The sequence below is a fragment of the Diadema antillarum genome, unplaced genomic scaffold, assembly GCF_040938485.1.
Source record: "Diadema antillarum isolate AM-2024a unplaced genomic scaffold, OU_Dant_1.0 seq00001076_RagTag, whole genome shotgun sequence".
Taxonomy (NCBI): Eukaryota; Metazoa; Echinodermata; class Echinoidea; order Diadematoida; family Diadematidae; genus Diadema; species Diadema antillarum.
Window position 1 is genome coordinate 1,764,728 of NW_027271899.1, and position 20,520 is coordinate 1,785,247.

Sequence of the window (20,520 nt, forward strand, 5' to 3'; positions counted from 1 at the left end):
GTGCGTTAGAATAAAGTATCAAAGTATATTAGACACTGATTATGAGATAACAAGACTTTTTGCAACAGGTTATTATATACGAAAACATCTTTGGTTATTTGCACAGCGGCGCGTGAGCAATTAAGTACCGTTTCTTTCAAAGTAGGCCTACGCGACTAACTTTTTACGTGAGTCAGGGTAATTAATCGATGACTAGAGGTGTTATCGTAATATGATAACTCGTAATGATAAATGACAGTCAAAAGGCCATAATCATCAACACAATGATAAACTTTCATACTTTTTCACCATTGGAGAGAACGATGTATGGGGCTTAGGACCTAAGATACTCGACTCAAGTATCTTCGGCTTGCGTGGTTGAAATGATTGAAGCATGACACAATTAAATCATTGTTTCAGTGTACTTTATTTCAACAAACACGCAAGTTTCAATGTTAATGATTAGGGGGACCTCCGGAAGATTTTCAGGGGATTTTCACGTGTCAACATCTATGAATAAGTTATACAGAGTACAGAGTTTCAGAATTTATAGTGACTGGGATGGGGAATGATAATGTTTTTAAAATTTTTAACAAATTGCAATAAACAAGGATGATGACATGGCACCCTCACCATAAGAATGCATGAGTTAGGGCTCGAGGAAGCAGAACAAAAGAAGAAGACATGCATAGATTCTACGCAGGTGAACTTGTCAAGCCAGCGGTATTGTAATGGAATTACATTTCGGAAATATGTGAGGCTACTATGTCATCAACACTGTTCAGTGTAATTTGTTTACGATTTTCAGATTATTGGTTTCTCTGCTCAAGGGCCACAATAAATTCCACAAGTCTATACATGGAGCTGTTGATTTATGTACTTCATGATGTGAGATGATGAAAATCGTCTGGATGCCCCTTTAAAGGGATAGTACAGTATTTGTGGAGATGAGAATTGGGCTTTTAACTTTTTGCGAGATACCAAGAAAACACTTATGATATAGTACAGAGCATACCATTTTAAGAGGAATTCAAAGTTTATTTGATGAAAATCGGGTTTGGAATGACTGTAACATCCAAAAACAAAGTGAAACAAAGGGATCGCAATAAAGTGTGGGTCCCACACTTTATTACAATCGCTCTTTTTTGGATATCTCAGCCATTTCAAAACCAATTTTCATCAAATAAACGTTGAATTCCTCATAGAAGTACATGCTCTTTCATATTTCATAAGAGGCTTCTCATTATCTCACCAAAAGATGTTAGAAACCTGAAATTAGGTCTCAACCAAAACTATACAATCCCTTTAACACAATGATGTACTCTGATGGGCTACCAACAATACACAAGAAGCGAGAAGTAAAATTCGCCATCGCAGGGAGCGAGGTGGGGTGACGATTGGGGTGGGGGGGGGGATGGGGGTGAGGTCTGCGTTTGGGTAAAAATCTTATTACTTCGGCCGTAAACACAAACAGGTCAGGTTCTGATCAAGGATTGGTATCGTTTCTTCTCGAATGGGAGCGTGAGATACTGTAAAATGTAAATGCTCGAGTCTCATGGTCAATAAGTGACAGTCATGCTGAGGCTGGAATAGGCCTACAATTTACATATATCTGTAAGTTTGTTCATTTTTTTTAAGGAATATCTGCAATTAGATTCTGACTGTGTACGGCAAAGCATTAGAATACAAGGCAATTTGGTATGACATCTTGCCACATTCGACTAGTCCTCATTACTTCATACAACTGTGATTTACTTGTACAGTTCCGTAAGGAATGTCTTTATGTAATCCCCGATTTCTATCGGGGAATCCTCTTGAACGAAGTGCAACCCTTCGCATTCTACTATCTTTTGATTCGGCCACTCTTGGACCATCTTCTCGAAGACCGGGCTCAGCACGCCCGGCTTGACGCTGATGTAGAGCTTAGGTAGATCGGCTGACTTCGTCTTGAACCAGTCGGCGTAGGCAGCCACGATGGCGATCATATCGTCCGGTCCATCGCCGACGACGGGAATCAACCTTGGCCAGGTGAGCGTCGGTTGCCTGTCGTCCGGATCCCTGAATGGTCCCCGGTAGGCCTCCATCTCCTCCTCGCTCATCTTGCGCATGACGCCGAGTGGTAAGAACTGCTCCACGAACACGTTTCCCTCTCGGATAAGTTTCTCCCCAGCCACGCCAGCCCGAAGCGCCTGGAGTGGTTCTCGCCCGATGTCAGGGAAAGTATCCCAACCGGGAATGGGACCCACGAAACTCTCCATGTGGACCAGGCCTTCCATGCGATCTCCGTGTTCGCTGGACCAGTGTAGTCCTAGTCCGGAACCCCAGTCATGGCACACAATGCTAACCTGTGGGAAGAAAGAATGAATTGAATATCGAGTATTTTTTACATTACATTGCAGTGAAACGAAATCCACTGTACTATAGCGTCAATGTGTAGAGCTTCTTTAAACGAACTCCCACCCTCCCTCATTATCATGATGTATCTTCTATATAACACGAGAGAAAACTAATACACGCAAGAAAAATCCAAACAAAAAGTGACTTACAGGCCAAAGAGATTAAAGTTATTGTAAAAGCAAACCACATGTATTGACTAAAGACATGAATAGTTACCGTCTGTATAAACTGCGTCATTATGTACATAAACGTTTTGAAAACATCTCACAGAGGTAACTGTCATTTTGCATCATGTCACGTGATCGGGAGTGTTAATTCTGGCGCAAGTTGCTGGGATCAAATTTTAACATGACTGGAGGTAGGCCTACATCAAGGATCTAAATGTTCATTGAATCCCCTGAAGCAAAGCAAGTCTCTGTACTCATAGGTGCTATAACGTAAATCGAAGAAGTAACGTCGCACTCACAGTCATGATAATTTTCTCTGCTTGTACGTCCTTGATAGGACATACTGCATGAGAATTGTGTGAAAGGGGCATCCATTTTCTGTAGATATTCATTACTTTCTCAAGAGCACCAGATATACCATCATTAAAGCGAAATCTGAATTCGGAGTTAGAGAGCGAAGTTCTTAAATCAACAGGTCATCTACTGAGACGTCCTAGGTTCTTCATTATAGACTGAAGTATTCAGGCCTATCGATTATAATACTATGGGCGAGCTCGTTTCGTATGTAGCAATTTCCTTCAGTGGCCTTCATTACGCCGGCTTCTTATTCGAAAAAAAAAACACGAATACCCAGCATTTCATAACAATGTACATCACACCATTACTACATGCACTACTACTTCTACTATCACTACTACTACTTTAACTACTAACGCATTTTTGCCCCCCCAAAAAGCCCCCCCCCCAAAAAAAAAAAAAAAATAATAATAATAATGATAAAAATAAATGAATAAACAAAGAAAATAAATAAATATGTATATATATGAATAAAAGGGAAAAAATATGGCTACAAACGGCAGATTTTGGACTGTAAAATGTCAAAATTTTCAAGCTCGCTCGCTTCGCTCGCTCGCATCCAGCAGTTGAGCCCGGTGCGCCTCCCCTTTAATTTCTAAAGCGAAAAACATAGCTACGACGGCAGTTGTTGGACTCTAGAATGTCAAAATTTTCAAGCTCGCTCGCTTCGCTCGCTCGCATTGAATCGTTATGCCATTCTCCTAATGTTGCTGACAGTAATTGCCAGTAGTTGCGCCCGATGCCCCCACCCCTTAATTTCCAAAGCGAAAGATAAATATAGCTACAAACGGGAGTTTTGGGACTGTAAAATGTCAAAATTTTCAAGCTCGCTCGCTTCGCTCGCTCGCATTGAATCGATATGCCACTCTCCTAATGTTGCTGCCAGTAATTGCCAGCAGTTGCACCCGATGCCCCCCCCCCCTAATTTCCAAAGCGAAAGATATAGCTACAAACGGGAGTTTTTGGACTGTAAAATGTCAAAATTCTCAAGCTCGCTCACTTTGCTCGCTCGCATTGAATCGTTATGCCATTCTCCTAATGTTGCTGCCAGTAATTGCCAGCAGTTGCGCCCGATGCGCCGCCCCATTAATTTCCAAAGTGAAAGATATAGCAACAAACCCCAGTTTTGGGACTGTAGAATGTCAAAATTTTCAAGCTTGCTTGCTTCGCTCGCTCGCATTGAATCGTTATGCCATTCTCCTAATGTTGTTGCCAATAATTGCCAGCAGTTGCGCCCGATGCGCCCCCATTTATTTCCAAAGCGAAATATATAGCTACGATTAAAACTCCAGTTTTGGAACTGTTTAGTAGAATATCAAAATTTTCAAGCTCGCTCGCTTCGCTCGCTCGCATTTTATTGTTATGCCATTCACCTTATGTTGCTGACAGTATACAATTTGTCGATCGTTTCACACCGTCATTCCATAATCCATGTAAGGAAAACTCACAATGTTCCTCAATGACTGCGTTGTTGAATGTATCACATTCCGTAATGTATTGTAGTCCCATTATTGCTCACGCACACACGCACACACGCACACACGCACAAGCATACAGACCGTCAAAATTACTTTATGGTTCCCCCCATATTTCGACCCACCGTACGCCACTTTACATATATATATATATATATATATATATATATATATATATATATATAATAGATGTGTGTGTGTGTGTGTGTGTATGTGTATATTGTGTAACATATGCATGGTCTAATCTTGAGCCCCCTCCAATGTTTGCCCCCCCCCCCCCAATCCAAAACTGCTTCCGGCGCGCCTGGACTACTACAACTACCTCTACTACTACAAGTGCTACTACCTCTGTATTAGTATAATCTTCTCCCGTTTTTCTATTTTCATTGTAACTATTCCCTCTCCTACTAATATTGCGATTGCAAGTAACTGGCATTAGTTCTTGCTTTGTTAATGGATATCATTATAACCACCACATTATAGTGTGAACGATCAAAACAAAAAAAGTTAGACACAGAAATATACAGATATAGATGCAGAAAAAGAGTGAAAAGGAGAAATAATGGCAATAAGGACAAAGAAAGCTTTCTATCTCTTTGCTTTTTACCGATTATTTCTTGTCGAGATGATAGGAATAAATCGAAAGTTTTCTGCAGCTTAAATCACCTTCGCAGGAAGACTGACTGCGTCAAACCATGCTGAGAGGTAGCGGTAGTGATCCAGAAAGTGGTAAGCCTTGTTGGCAAGCTTGCTGGATCGCCCGTGCCCGACTAGGTCTGGAGCGAGGCAGCGAGCAACGGGCTCGACCCGGGGAATCACGTTCCTCCAGAGGTACGACGAGGTCGGGTTCCCATGCAGGAAGACCACAGCGTGATCGCTGCCGCGTTGCTCGGGGTCCGAGTCGTAGTACGACATCGTCTCCCCCAGCACGTTGACCTTGCCGCATTTCTCCCACCATTGTGACGCCGTAATCAACGGTATCGTCGACTGGCTCCGGCGAGTCCCAACGACGAAGCTGACTGGACGTGATATGAGAAAGAGTCGGCCGCATGTGTTCCTTAAAAGGCATGCCATCTTGTGGTCACTTGTTGAAATGTCCACTCTATCTATCCTCTCAAGGTTTGATACGTCTCGGCGAGATTCCTGCAATATTTCTATGTATGATTTTCAATCGTTGTGTGTCAAAACCTTTATTCATGCCTCTCTGTGCAAATTGACATAAACTAGACTTTGGTCTTTGATACAGTGGGCGGTATATACAGACGACATGATTACGATCGTCCTCTGAAAGTGATGGCGCTCTTCACTTCCCTTTCATCATATGGCAGTAACGTACATACGTTAAATTTTGTGTCCTACTTCACAACTTCACGCAGTTCATGATGGAGAAGATCAGATTCAACAAATTACTACATCGTGTTTCTAAGCCCACACCTCACTATAACTTTATGTGAGCACAAAGAACGGCCATGATACATTAGCAACTATGAAGAACATGAAGAAGATTTTAAAGAGAAAAATAAAACCAGGGTTAAAAAGAAAAAAAAATATGCATGAACTATTTTCCGAGAAGGGCTATTGTGATGCTGCAGGATCCCAGTTGATTGGGAGCTAGAGTAGTTGTTTGTGGTGATCACGTGGGAATTACAGTCAGAGCTCGCAATCTGTATGAACTAAATCATTACACGTAAAGCCATCCATTCCTACTGCTTCTACTACTACTGCTACTACTACTACTAGGCCTACTACGACTACGACTACTACTACTAGTAGTAGTAGTAGTAGTAGTAGTAGTAGTACTAATTCGAGGGAATGTGTTAGCTTTGGCCTATGCCATATCGAGTTCCATTAACGAAGTTGCACCTCCAAACCTGTCCATCTGACATCAATGGCTGATGTCCCGAGGTCCTTAATGCATTAATCCATTAAAACAGCATTATCATTCGTAAAGCATTCAGAGCATGCTACAGTTGAATGAGAACAATGATTTGAATAAATAAATGCAAAATAAGCACTATGCTTTTAAGTGCTCTTGAGATGAAAGTGCCTCGAGTAAAATAGCTCGTCTTATTCGCTTAAAATGTCCTAAAACTACAACCTTGCTTTGTTGACTATTAAATAGACCATTAGTCGTAGAAAGTGAAGAAGTCTCGAGGATCCTCCCGTGTTACAAGATGGCTGTGAGAAATATTCTTAACACTCTGGGAAGATGTAGCCCATATTTCTCGTCTCTTTTGATTAGCCACGTTTTCTACAGATTCCAATTACAGGATAATTACCCATCCACTAATGGACGCCAAATCATCTTCAAGAGTCAGTGCAGCAATAAATGATTATGTAAGTTTTATGTCGTCATCTCCAGTCCTTTGTATTAGTACGAGGACAGAGCAAACAATTTCGTAATAAAGAGTAAAGCACATACAGAGCTTCCGATAGCCGATGGGTTCACCGACGTTGAGCTGAATTAGCTCGGGCAACATTGTGTAACAATGGCGCTATTGATTCGTTTCTTGCTTCTGTGTTAGTTTGATTGATACCGCTGTAAAACAAAACAAGTGAAACCTGTGCGCTTAAACTCCCTCACCATTTTTGCTGACAGCCACCCTAAGACATGCACACTTTGTTTTGTCGAATCCCTGTCTCATTATTATATGTATCGCTACGTATACTGTAAGAGAATTCTCTTTCAGGTCTTCAATAAAGGTAGCTCGCTCTTAGTCCTGCGTTCTGTAATGTTTTTGTACTGAATCATTGCCCGGAATTACAATTATTGCATACATTTCCTTAAAATGCCCCTTAAACGAATCAGTGTCACACCGAGCGATGAGCAAAAAGCGATTCCGAAATCGTACGTCATTGAAGACTCTATCAAGAAGCCGCCGACATTTGCCGACACGGTCATCGGCATCGGCGACAATGGATTCGATATATCGACCATAAGTGGAGCACAGGTGGCCATGCCGATGTCGAGGGTGAGAGAGACCGCCCGTTACTCTGACCGCGTGTCATGGATGGGAGTGCTCTCGAAGTCGGCCTCGAGTTCCATCGGAGTGGCGGGACTGAAGTACGCCGTCACTGCGCGGGAGAACTCTGGAAGGCGGTAGGACACCATGATTTCCGTTCTATCATGTAAAATGGTCGTACTCCCTCGTATAGGCCTACTCACCATTCAAAGCTCACTATTCTGATATGCACTTGCACATTTCGTAATAGATAAATGGTCAAATTGGTACATATCATGTAAAAGGGCAACTCATTTGGCTAGTCAATAATAATAATGATAATAATAATAATAATAATAACAGTAATAATGATAATAATAATGACAATGATAATTATAGTAATGAAATAATAAATCTCATCTAAGTCCTTTAAGGATTTTTTTTCACCTACACGACAAGGTAGGTTTCAAAATTTTCCTCGTTTTATCCAAATATGGTATGATAGACTCAATAATAGATGTATCAATAATGTGAATACATGACATAATATATGTGACTACGACGTATAAAAATAATTATGTATACACTGCAACACAGAACATAGGGGTGTTATATACCATGCCTGTATAGAACATAATCTGTTCAACAAAGGCAAACAAAATCATAGACGTGCATGAGGGAAGCTGATAATTGTCCTAGGTCTTTTCATCAGTGCTTACTTTTCTCTCCATATATATTGAACTTTTCATTTTGCCCCGCTTGAGTCAGCTGGATCTGGGCGATCATCCTCACAGCGGCAATGCTTATAGCCGCCGTGCAGATCATCCAGCAGGTGCACCACTTTTCCACCTACCCCAGGAGCGTCGACGTGGTGGTCGAAAACGTTGACGAACTCCCCTTCCCTACAGTCGCGGTGTGCAATTTCAACAAATACAGGTTAGAATGAATGAACGAGTTTGAATTCAGTGTGCATAAGTGTGTCTGTGTTTGACAGGGCTTTTAAACATTTGGCAGTGCAGGTTCGTGCTCTTTTTATCTTTTCGCTGCTTGCATCCATCTCTCATCCTCAAACTGCCATCTGTACCTACTTGGGGCCTTTCAGATGAAGACAACTAGATAAGAGACGGGGGAAGAAAGCAAAGAAGGACAAGAAGGTGACAGGAAGAAAATGCCCAATGTTGGGAGAAGAGCGAAGTGATTAGAAGACCAAGACGATGGAATAGAAATGAAAGAGAAAACAAAGAATAATATAATTATTATAATATTGTAAAATCATATGCATGCAATGATGCCTTCCTGATGCATGTATAGTTTTCGTTTTGTTATGTTTTGCTCTGTTTTGTGTTGATTTGCCTTGTTTTCAGTTCTGAATAAATAATTATCTTTTATTACGGACGAGGCCCTAACATGGCAATGGCCTTTCCTTCCTCCTCCACACTTTGTATTGTATATGATTTCTATGTTCTTTTGTCATCTTTCAAATGTTCATTCCTTTAACTGAATTTATGCAAGCATTGAAAATAAATTAATAGAAAAAAGGAAAAAAGGGCGACGAAGAAGAATGTTATATTTGATAGAAGTTTGCTCGAATAACAAATTCAAATCTTTGTTCTTTCAGTTTCACAGTTTAGATCAATTCTTGTTCGTCTTCGTTAAAAAGAAAAAAAAGTTTGAAGACAGTCACATTTTCGTATTACAAAGTTGTTTTTTTTTTTCATTTGAACAAATCTACGTAATAAAAAGAAGTTTTCAATTTCTTTTTTCATTCTGCTGACTTCCGCGTATGTCGACAGATTTTATCCGCGTCATGCGTGCTTGTCGCCTTTAATACGCCAGACTGTGTACCTGCCGTCCTTCAAATAAACATTAAACCTGTTATAAAGGCACAATTCCACTGACCATCATAGGCTCATCTAACCCCCGAAATGCACAAATTTCGATGCCCCCATTAAAACTGATCCGACAAGCTCCAGAAACTATCATCATGGCTCACCGAGGATGAATCAAGGTAAACCGAGGGTGCCCCGGCGTAAACTCTACAAACTGGTAGGATGTCGGCTGGACACGCCTGATACAGTGCACTCCTGTTATAACAAACACGGTTATACCGAAATTTCGTTATAACGAAGTAAAAGTTGAGGTCTCAAAATTATCGCCACTATAAAGTCTATGGCAATTTAAAAAAAAACGCTAATAACGAACATGGTAATAGCGAAATTTCGTTATAACAAAATCTTTTCAGAGCGCTATTGATAAAGGAAAACAAAAGAAACATGTTCCGATTTAACAAAAATGCGGATCGCTTACGAAAAAAAATAACAAAACAAACATTTACAGAGCGTCTGATTGGCGGATGCTTCAAATCTCTTCGTTCGCTCGGTGTGTCAAGTATTGTTTCTGAGGTTACTATGATACGTTAATCCGAGATGAATTGATTACGAAAAACACAAATTCTGATCTACGTAGATGTTCGTTCATTTGTAAATGAAATACGTTTTGTTATTACGAACGTTGTTGCGTTATATTCGTAAGGTTCTTTAATCCATCCTTGAAGTAAGGTTCTTTTTAAGAAGATTCGTTAATCCGAAAATTAAAGGAATTTTCGTTATTCCATAATGTTCGTTAATCTAAGAGAGGGAGAGAAAGAGAGAAAAAAAGGTGTATACATTAACAAAACTTATGAATTACAGACCTAATATCTTCTTCGAATAAGCGAATCTTCGCCATGACGAACCTTTCTCATTCTTCGATTAACAAACTTTCGGACTACCAATCTTATTTCATTTTCAAAAATTAATCTTCTGAACAATGAACCTTATGAGAATTTTAAGAATATCGAATCTTCAGAAGAACGAAGCTGCAGAATAACAAACTTTATTTCACTTTCGGATTAATGAACATTCGGAATAACGAATCCTATGAATGACGAAAATTTGAATAGGGAGCCTTCAGAATAAGTACTCTCTGGGACAACGAACTTGAATAATAACGAACTTTCGAATGACGAGCTGCAACCGAATTCTTAACCATCACTTCTTATACATGTGTTTTAAAACAGGCATGAAAATGCAAACGACTTCATGCTCAAATATGACATTTAAACGAAATTAATGAAATTAACATCCAACATCCCATAATCTTATCATGACAAAGTTTCCCAGGGTATAATGAATTCTCAATAAACTATTATATATAGCACAATACTCATGGTTTGCGTATTCATACTGTATTTGTTCGGTTACGACGAAATGTCGTTAAAACGAAAGAAAAATGCCGATCCCGAGGATTTCGTTATAACAGGAGTGACATGCAGTCGCACAACAAAAGTTTAACATATCGGATTGACTCGAAACTATATCATTGGAAATGGCATCCAATGGCAAACTGAAGTCTGAGCTTGTACCCCCACTACACAGAGATTTTTGTTTTTCTCGTCGGGAACTGGTCGGCAGGAAAGCTTATGCTACTTCCGGCCACCAACCGAAGTGTATCGGATCACAGTCTTATGCATTCGACTTGTGTCGGCCGACTTTATGTTGTCAATGTCAGACATGTCGGGCGTGATCCCATGAGGCAACATCATGAGGATCACGCGCAACATGTAAATCTGTGGAATGGAGGCATTGCAAAGAGATGCGCAAGAATGACGAGTGCGCCGCCGGCGGAGTTGGCAGGCAAAACTGGCGTATCGTTCTTTTTCTCTCCAGCCGCTACTTGTTCAACGCTTTCATAGGTGAATGGTGCAAAAGGAGAACGAAGACAGTTCTTCCTTACAAAGTGATATATTGAAAAAAAGAGACTATAATTAAAACGCAGTTGAGCTATCACACGATGTGGGATCCTCTTCCAAGAGAGCATATCATATACGTATATATTATTTTCATGTAAGTTGTGGTGTGGAGTCTTTTGTGATGCCTGTGCAATTTTGGCTCCATACTATCATCAGTGGGGTCGTGGTTATTGACGTTCTTTCGAGGTCTCAACATAGAATGTGGTTGCTTTATTCTTTTTTTGTAGACAGTCCAGAATCAGCGGAACGCCTTTTGAGGATCTCATGTTGGCGGCTGTTGCTGATCCCTACACAGTGGGCAACTACTCTATGTTTAACGAAGCTCTCAATAACACTGGCATGGATGAGATCGTCCTTGATATGGGACATCAGAAAACAGCGTTTTTCTTGTGAGTATTTTGCCCATTCTCATTTCTCTTTTGTTTTCACTTCTCTCATAGAGTTTGTGTCCTGTGTGTTCATCTTGCATTACCACTTATTCCTCTTGATGCGGCGCATCGGGTCCTTTTTTTAATGAATAATAACGATTTCTGAAATTGTTTCCCCATGCCAGAGGTACAATACAGTACAACCTTCTTCCAATTTACGAATGGTTTGATGATTTTACACAAATCTAACATATTTAATATGACTTATTGTTGAGCCCACCGGAGGTGAGGAAAGACTAAGGGATCGCCTGCGGCGTCTGTCCGTCCGTCCGTTCGTCCGTCGTCCGTCGTCCGTCCGTCGTCCGTGTGTAACGCTACTAAAACTTGAATAACTCTCTACTGAGGACTTCAACTATAATCAAACTTGGAAGGAAGAGTAGTTATACAAAGTTACACATTTAACCAAACATAAAGGGTCACCACAAGGTCAAAGGTCACAGACCAGGGGTCAACGAACTTTAAGGGCCAAATGTTAAGTTTTATACGGCATGTTTCTATTATGGCTCATAACTTTTGATCCCTATATCCGTTTGTAACAATGGAAAAGTTGGATGGTAGAGGTCTCTTGGGGAGTTGAAGGTCATCACAAGGTCAAAGGTCACAGACATGGGTCAACGAACTTTTAGGGCCCAATGTTAAGTTTTTACGGCGCATTTTGATTATGGCTCATAACTTTTGATCCTACAGGGCCTATCCTATTGTAACCATGACAAAGTTGTATGGTAGAGGTCTCTTGGGAGTTGAAGGTCATCACAAGATCAACGGTCACAGACAGGGGTCAACGAACTTTTAGGTCCCAGTGTTAAGTTTTTACGGCGCGTTTCGATTATGGCTCATAACTTTTGATCCATATGTCCGTTTGCGACCAAACCTGGCTGGTTAATGTTCCTTGGGGGAGTTGGAGGTCGCCACAAGGTTAAAGGTCATAGGCGGGGTCAATGAACTTCAGGGAGTTATAAAAACATTATTTTTTCTACATGAATGGGCGAGACACATTTTGGCACTTGCCTTGTCTTTAATATCACTATCACATCTTACTAACACCTGAAAAATATTTGAAATGTTTTGCATTGACCATGCTTCTGCTGTGTTCAAGACTATGTCAATTTTGTCGGTAATTAAAAACAATGAATTGAGATAAAGATGATATTCGTTGATTTGCGAGAAACCAGCTTGAAATTGATATGTGAAAAATGTTGAAGAAACAAAAATTGAAATTCAAATGTGGTTAATGATATAACAAATCTTATCAATACAACTATGCAGAACGAAACTACAGTTATGTTACTTTTTTGGACTTGACATAAGCCAAGTAGGTTGATAGTTGCGCGTATAGTCTCTATTTGGTCGAATAGTTTATACGAAATGCGTAATCTTCGGAACACGCATTGAGACAATCATGTTTACACCATATCTGCGCGTTTGTATTGAATTACTACGACATTCTTGCAGTGGTCAATTTTCATTTCTTTTTTTTTTTTTGTCATGTGACTTGTTTCACCTGGTTCGTGTCACGATGTCAATGGGCACGCCTTGTCAGGCAATCGCACTGAAACTATAGCCCGGGCAGCTAGTTCGCGCATAGTATTATACGATGTGCATAGTTGACGAAGTGTTTACGAAAGAAAGTTGCCAAAAAAGTTCGTAGTACCAAGCAAAGTGTTGAACCTGTTGAAAATGTTGTCACGCATTTTACGAAGTGACCTTATTAGCCAGCCTCCCACCACACAGTGCCACGAATGTTTCCCGCATTGACACGAATCGGTAAGTCTATAACTGCGCGAACCATTCTCAAACTCAAACAAGTGTCAGGGTGGCTTGGTGCTTGTTGTTGATGTGAGATTTGGGTGGGAGCTTGAATGGTTATAGCAAAGAAAGAGAAAGGAAGAGAATAAATAAATAAATAGATAAATAAATAAATAAATAAATAAATAGATGCATAAAATATACAAAAAAAAATCCACTGGAATTCTTATTTTCTTCATATTTCGTCTAAAGACATCCTATCTTCCACTCTATTATTTTCCACAGTGGCAGATTTGGAGGTGATCTTTTCGATGCAAGCAATTACACGATGAAAATAACTGACTTCGGACTGTGCACTATGTTTAACACAGCAGATGTGTTTCGAGAACCGCTAATGGCGAAAGGGGCCGGTAATTACGTAATCTTCAGCTCCCTCGTGTTCTTCTTTTGTGTTCTCCACCTCTATTCGAACTTCTTCTTACTCTTAATTTTCCTCTCCTTTTATATAGCTTTTATTGCTTTTCTCGCTTTCAGTATAATCTTTGCCTAATTTATATTTTCGTCTGATGCTTGCTTCTCACTTTCTGTATTTTTTTCTCTTTTTCCTTCTTCCTTGCATTCCTATTAGATTCTCTTTCCTCTTAAATTATTCTTATGTTCCAGCTTTTTTGTATCCTTTTCTGCTTCTCGTTTTCATCGATCGATGTCTTAATATCATTATTGATAATGATCGCAAATTTCATAACTGAGAACATTAATGACCGGGCGATATAATTACATTGCCGTCTCATTTTTCCTTGATTAATCAAGAACAATGTAACTCTTCTGCATGAAAGGCGTCACGTTTAGAAATCTCTAAGATTTTTCAACTACCTGTATATGACCTATAATACAGTACAACGCATAATGATTCTATTAGCGCATGTTGTATAGGTCCATGATTAGCGTAAGTTTAGACAATGATTTGTAAGGCAATGATATCATTCAACTCAACTTTATATGACCTATAATACTGTATGTAGGTTATGTAAAGTATGAGTATAATATCATAGTGTCATTTCCATCTACCAGTAGGCAATGTTTAAAAGATGATACAGTTTTGGTTGAGATGGGGTTTCTGGTTTCCACCTCTTTTGTGAGATGATTAGAAACCTCTTATGTAATATGGAAGACCATACAATTCTAAGTTTATTGGATGAAAATTTGTTTTGAAATGGCTGAGATATCCATGCAAAAAAACAACAACAAATAGGTTCTGATAACAGGTGGGACCCATCTTTTATCAATACCTTTTTGTTTAACTCTTTCTTCTTCTTCTTCTTCTTCTTCTTCTTTTTTTTTTTTGGGGGGGGGGGTATCTCATCCATTTCGTACAAATACTTCCAGACATATCCCCTGATCTTCCCACAGTACCTGGAACGCTATGAATCGAAGAATATTCTCCTCAATGATAGGTCATAATAAGTACATCTTCCTCGATTTGTAAGAAAATTACAAACTTTTGGCGATGCCTTCACTTATAGTTTATTGATCATTGACTCATTTTGAAGAATCTGGTTGGTAGAATATCTTCAGTTCCATTCGTTTCTCTCCTGTGATTAGGACTGTCATTCGGTCTGACAGTCATGCTAGACGTGGAACAGTACGATTACTCGTACGATGAGATGAACAGGGGAACGGCTGGTTTCCAAGTCTACCTCTTTGAAAAAGGAACAGAGCCCATGGTCATGGACCTCGGATTTGCAATAAGTCCAGGATTTAACATCATGGTTGGTGTCGAACTTCATGAGGTAGGATTAGGCCATATTCCAACGTAAGAGTTACAGTGTTATAGCAGTCGTACGATGTAATGGCCGAGTTTGAACGCTAATAAAAGTATTTAATAAAAGTGTTTAATAAAAGTATCTTTGTTCATATTCCAGCTGTGGCATCATTCACCTGTAAAACTTGAGCTGAACAATATATGCACGTTGTTTCAACCACTCTTAGTGTATAACACTTAAAATGTACGCATTCAGAATTCACACTGTCAATGACGCTGAGATCTCTTTAAAAGAACGCAGGCCCCATTCATTTCAAGCTTAATCGCTCACAATGGCGGTCTCCTGCATTTACTTATCTCTGTTATTTACTGGAAAAATACGATATATTACATCTCATGTTTCTGTATTATAATGCTCAAATATTGCTTATGTTTAGTTACTAGTGTAAAGTTATCATTTTAATTCACTTCACTTGTTATTCTTGTTACGATTAACTTAACTGTCTTTCGGGTGGGAATGAAGTCATCACGTTAGTATCTCACGGCATGATTTAGTTCACTTAATGTCTGGGATTGCGTCACTCATCGTCTTGCATATTGCGTGCAAAATAATGGTTTTTATAAGTGCATTTTCAGCGCAATCTCATGCAGTTATAGATTAAGTCTCATAACGTTAAAATCAATGTCCATAAGGTAGTACGCTAGCATTGACTGTGCGCACAAATTTAGATACACCTTCACTGTTAGCTTGTATCATTATCAGTCTTTTATAAACTAACTGCACAAACAGCGCAAGCTCAATTAGCATTTAAGCCTGATTAATGAGACTGATTTTGATATTGTCATCCATGCCGCTTCTTACGCTCTTCTATGAAGTATTTGGGCAGTCGTATTTTATGGGAACACTCGGGAATGCTCGGATCATCAGGACTTAAATTTTGGCCGAGGACCGATCTGAATGCTGGTTTAAGTTCGTTTCCCATTCCCTCTGCTATTTTGACCAGATTGGAAAAAAAAAAAACAACGATCGAACACACACACACTGGATAAATCATAATCTGTCTGGATGAACTTCTTTCAATCTGCTGTCCATTTTCTCAGACGCATAACTTGCCTCCACCTTACGGGTCGTGCTCCGATAAGCCACTGAAGTACTACGAGCGGTACGGGCTCGCTGAATGCCAGATTGAATGCATGACTGATATCATCGTCACGGCTTGCGGCTGTAAGAGAGCGTACATGCCGGGCAAGTAAAATGAGAGACTGAATTATGTAACTAATACCTTGACAAGTTTAAAAACCATGCAAAAATTCATACTTGTTCGTGTTTCGTATGGAGGATTGAGTCACCTGTTCAATCTATCACAAAACAAACAAACAAAAGGTAACCACAAAAATTAACAAAACAAGGTCAGTTTTTTAACCTCATTTACTTTGTTGTGTATTTCATACTTTGTTTTTGCTCTTTTTTTTTGTTGCTTCATTTACTTTGTTTGTTGTGTATTTCATATTTTGTGTTTGCTCTGTTGTTTTCGTGTTTGTCCTGTTCTGTGAATCTTTTCTTTTGGTCCACGTGAAAAAAAAAAAAAACTTTTTACCCCCCCCCTGCCTTTTGGTTCAATGTCTGCTCAAAGATTCTATAAAAACCAGACTGTTTGTATTTGGTTTGGCATTTCCCAAACAAAGTACGCGCGTTTTGTGAAGCTCTAATGTCCGTATGAAGTATAGATGTTGTGGAAATTAAATTCTTTTCTTGAAAAATCAATTGTGGTGTGAACCCATGCACACAGTGAATTTTTTTAATACGTATTCCTCACTAGTGACATAATGTTCACTTTAAAGGAGTACGCCAAGTTTCGCTTCTCATACACCTAAAAACATTATTTTTTTTTACGGGATTATAATTCACACAAAACACGCAAACATTTCATATTGGTAGATCCATTAGAACTTTGTTTATGCAATAATCACATGCAATTTTGCTACCTGATTTTTGCGTACAAAACCAGAAAAACAACCGTTGAATTTTTAAAAAAATGTATAATTCTCTTTTCTTCAAAGTTGAATTTGTTGTTTGATTCTCTCTTTTTTTTTTCTTTTATCTTTTTTTGTCGTTTATTTATCTAGGACCGGCTAGAGTATGTAACCCGGTGGAATACGTTACGTGCGCCAAAGGTCTACATTGTGAGTTATGATGACAATGTCTCATAATTGGAACTAAATGGAACAACACTTCTTTCACAATTCAAAACAGTGTATTCAGTGTATTCAGTGTATTATATATAGCTATCTCTGGTTTCAGCTTTTTTTTTTCAAGAAAATTAGATCAACTCTTGATTTATCAATCCATGCTTAGTCTCTGGAATGAAGTGCGAAATGGGATGATTACATGACCCTCATCTCTCAATAATTGCATGAAATTCAATCCATTAGTTAAAAAGATATCTGTCACTTGAACTCTGGAGTCATGCTACTCATTCTTTTTTTTCTTTTTTTTTGCTGACGTCTCAAAATTATGGTGTCTCTTATACATGTATAATGAGTATGGCATGGTAATCTTTCCTTATTTGTTTTCTGATTCGCTATATCATGATTTAACACAATATTCCTAATTAGACTTTTCTTAGTCATTCTTGTCAGTCACCACCTTTTTGTATACTTTGTTACGACTATTGTGTAATATTTTAGCTCTATAAAAGAGACTGAAAATAATATGCAGTAGAAGAATAAAAAAGATCTTTATGATTTGAATCGGTTTGGGAGTTTCTTACATTTTGTGTCCTGCACTATTCCGTGGAATCGTCTTGCCACGTGGGCGCTCTACACTTAAAACGTCCGAGTCAGAACTGACCCGGAACTTGGTCCGTTGGGGTCACACACCGTTCCGGGTCAAAATGACTTGGAATTTGGTCATGAAGACCCCGAATGGGGTCACCCTGACCCAATTCATGACTCTGAATGGGTCAAATCTGACCCTATTCCTTGTCATTTCTGACTCGGAACGGTGTGTGACCCCAACGGACCCAGTTCCGGGTTAGTTCTGACTCGGATGTTTTAAGAGTGTATAAACATTATATTTTGTTGCACTTATATCATGCATTCACAGATTACGCATCAACGCATGCAACCTGCTCGTGCCCTCAACCGTGTGCCACCGTCACGTACAAACCAACCCTCTCGGCAGCAAGTTATCCGTCAATCTTCTGGCAAAACTATTTGAACGAAGTGTACTTGTCGCAGTACGAGAACGACTTCCCAGATGATCACTTCCAGTAAGTTTGCCCATTATTAAGGAAGTGAAGTCATGCAAGTATGTCCCAAAGCAACAGAACATTTACGGCCGAGTGTGATAATCATTCTGATATCCATCCCCCAGCCAGTTCTGACTGCATCACTTCTCCATCACAAAAAAAAAAAAAAAAATCAAAGCCATGATCAGGAACTTCAGGTATCATTTTCAAGGGCATAAGTATTTAGACCTACTTAAACAAAAGAAAAAGAAAAAGAGAAGAAGTTTCTTCTCAGATGCAACCATTCTTCGGAACTCAATACCCCCATATCTCTCTGTCAAATCAATTAATTAATCAGGCATTGATAATGCCTGCATACTGTGTATATATAAAAGAATGAATTCCGTCTACAGTTTTTGCGTTTGAGAAGGGTTTGCCTTATACCCGCAGAAGCTCTCGATCATGTGTCGTTATTAATAAGGAATACAAATCTATGGGTGGGGAAAACTGTGGAAAGAGGGGATTTCTTCATTCTATTTTCAAATCTTAACAGCAAACATAATATAATTTCACTCCCCGGAAAAAAAAAATAATAGCTGGCATAACTGTATCATCTTAGTGAACTCTTTATTGTTTATTTCAGGAACAACATGTGCTATCTCAACATCTACTTCAGAGAAATGAGCATACATCGAGTGTCTGAATATCAAGCATATACATTCACTTCCCTCCTTTGTAAGTCTGATTGAGGCTTTTTCTTATCATTATGAGCTACTTAAAGTATTATGTAGGGCCTACTTGTGCGTGCGTGTCTGTGTGTGAGAGTGTGTGTGTATCACTATATCAAATATCTTAACTACTTTAGCAAAAAAAAAAAAAAAAGATGCTAACAGTAATAAGGTAGGCTAATACAGGGTGTATTTTTAACCCCTTCAAAATAGGGAGAGGCCAAGTGTCATCGACCACATTACGAAACGAGCAAACAAACAAACAAACAAACAAATAAACACATTAAAGACGGGCTGGTGTTCCGATCATGATGCAATTTAGTTTTTAATATTATGACTCTATTGCTCAAGAGAAATTGCAAATACGGGGCAGATGTTAAATAGTTGAAAACATTGATATTGCGGCACTCTGAGTCAACAAAACAGTATTAAAGGGATCGTATGGTTTTGGTTGATACCTAACTTCGGATTGGTAAGATAATGAGAAAGCTATTATATGAAAAAGCACGTAATTCCAAGAGGGAGTCAACGTTTATTTGATGAAAACTGGTTTTGAAATGGCTGAGATAACCAAAACAGAGCAATACTGAGAAAAGGTGGGACCCAACTTTTATTGGGATCGCTTTGTTTTTCCTTTGTTTTTGGATGTTTCATCCATTCTAAAACCATTTCCATCAAGTTCTCCAAAGTAGAGTTTCTTTTGTTTTCCGTTTCACTGTGGTATCCTAGGTGATATTGGCGGTTCTCTGGGTCTTTGGCTGGGCGGCAGCATCCTCACCATCGTAGAACTGTGCGATCTCTTTGGACACGCGACCTGCGTCTACGCGAAGATGTCCGGCAAACTGGCGCGATCGCCTAAAGAAATCTGGCGGGAAAACAGCATGTCGTAGCTACGTAGCAGAAAAATCACAATAGAGTGTGGTGATTGTTTGATTATTCTTCATAATTCTCCTATGTCTTTGAAATACAAATGACTGGCTGTTAGAACTTGCGTGTTTCCTAACTCCGGTACTATAACATATGAAGAGCTTGCTTCCAAAAGACGCTAAACCCATCATTTCTCAATGGATTTAGCGCCTTTTGGTTGCAAGCTCTTCATATGCAGGCTTTACCGGTCAATTTCGTAACTTTGTCATAAAAGCTCATAATCCGAGCATTCAATGTCACGCTCGCTTCACTGGAACGGCTTTCAAAATCAAATTCAAAGGAAAGAACATGGTCCATAAACAAATTTTGTCTATTGGATTCTGAATTTGAAAGCCCAAGTATTTTTGCTGGCTGCGTCAACGTGCATTTAACAGCACGTTCATGAATTGGAATGAAAAAAAAGGATGAATTTCACCGCTGGAAGATATATTTCAGTGTAGATCTTGAGCAACGATTTCTCAAATCTCGGATATTAACTTGGGCATCCATCAAAATGTGAATCGATACCTCCCAGTTCGCGTGGTGAAAGCTTATCCAAAAAACAAGCACAAAACAAAGCATTTCTTAAGTCTACATTTAGAGTGACATTACC

The 20,520-nt window shown here is 39.3% G+C and overlaps 2 protein-coding genes across 2 annotated transcripts; one reads left to right on the forward strand and one right to left on the reverse strand.

Moving 5' to 3' along the window:
• Positions 1 to 1,415: 1,415 nt before the first annotated feature.
• On the reverse strand, positions 1,416 to 5,548 carry LOC139743387 (coelenterazine h 2-monooxygenase-like). The gene is made up of 2 exons (XM_071653871.1): positions 5,042 to 5,548; positions 1,416 to 2,324 (listed from the first exon to the last, which is right to left on the reverse strand). Exons 1-2 carry the CDS (start codon positions 5,447 to 5,449, stop codon positions 1,731 to 1,733), a joined length of 1,002 nt encoding a protein of 333 aa, XP_071509972.1. The 5' UTR covers positions 5,450 to 5,548; the 3' UTR covers positions 1,416 to 1,730.
• Positions 5,549 to 7,164: 1,616 nt separating this feature from the next.
• Positions 7,165 to 19,891, forward strand: LOC139743412 (acid-sensing ion channel 2-like). Its single transcript, XM_071653896.1, has 10 exons — positions 7,165 to 7,475; positions 8,086 to 8,253; positions 11,335 to 11,496; positions 13,567 to 13,691; positions 14,884 to 15,071; positions 16,145 to 16,289; positions 17,171 to 17,227; positions 18,150 to 18,315; positions 18,917 to 19,008; positions 19,731 to 19,891. The coding sequence occupies exons 1-10, from the start codon at positions 7,165 to 7,167 to the stop codon at positions 19,889 to 19,891; spliced, it is 1,575 nt and encodes a 524-aa protein (XP_071509997.1).
• Positions 19,892 to 20,520: the final 629 nt, after the last annotated feature.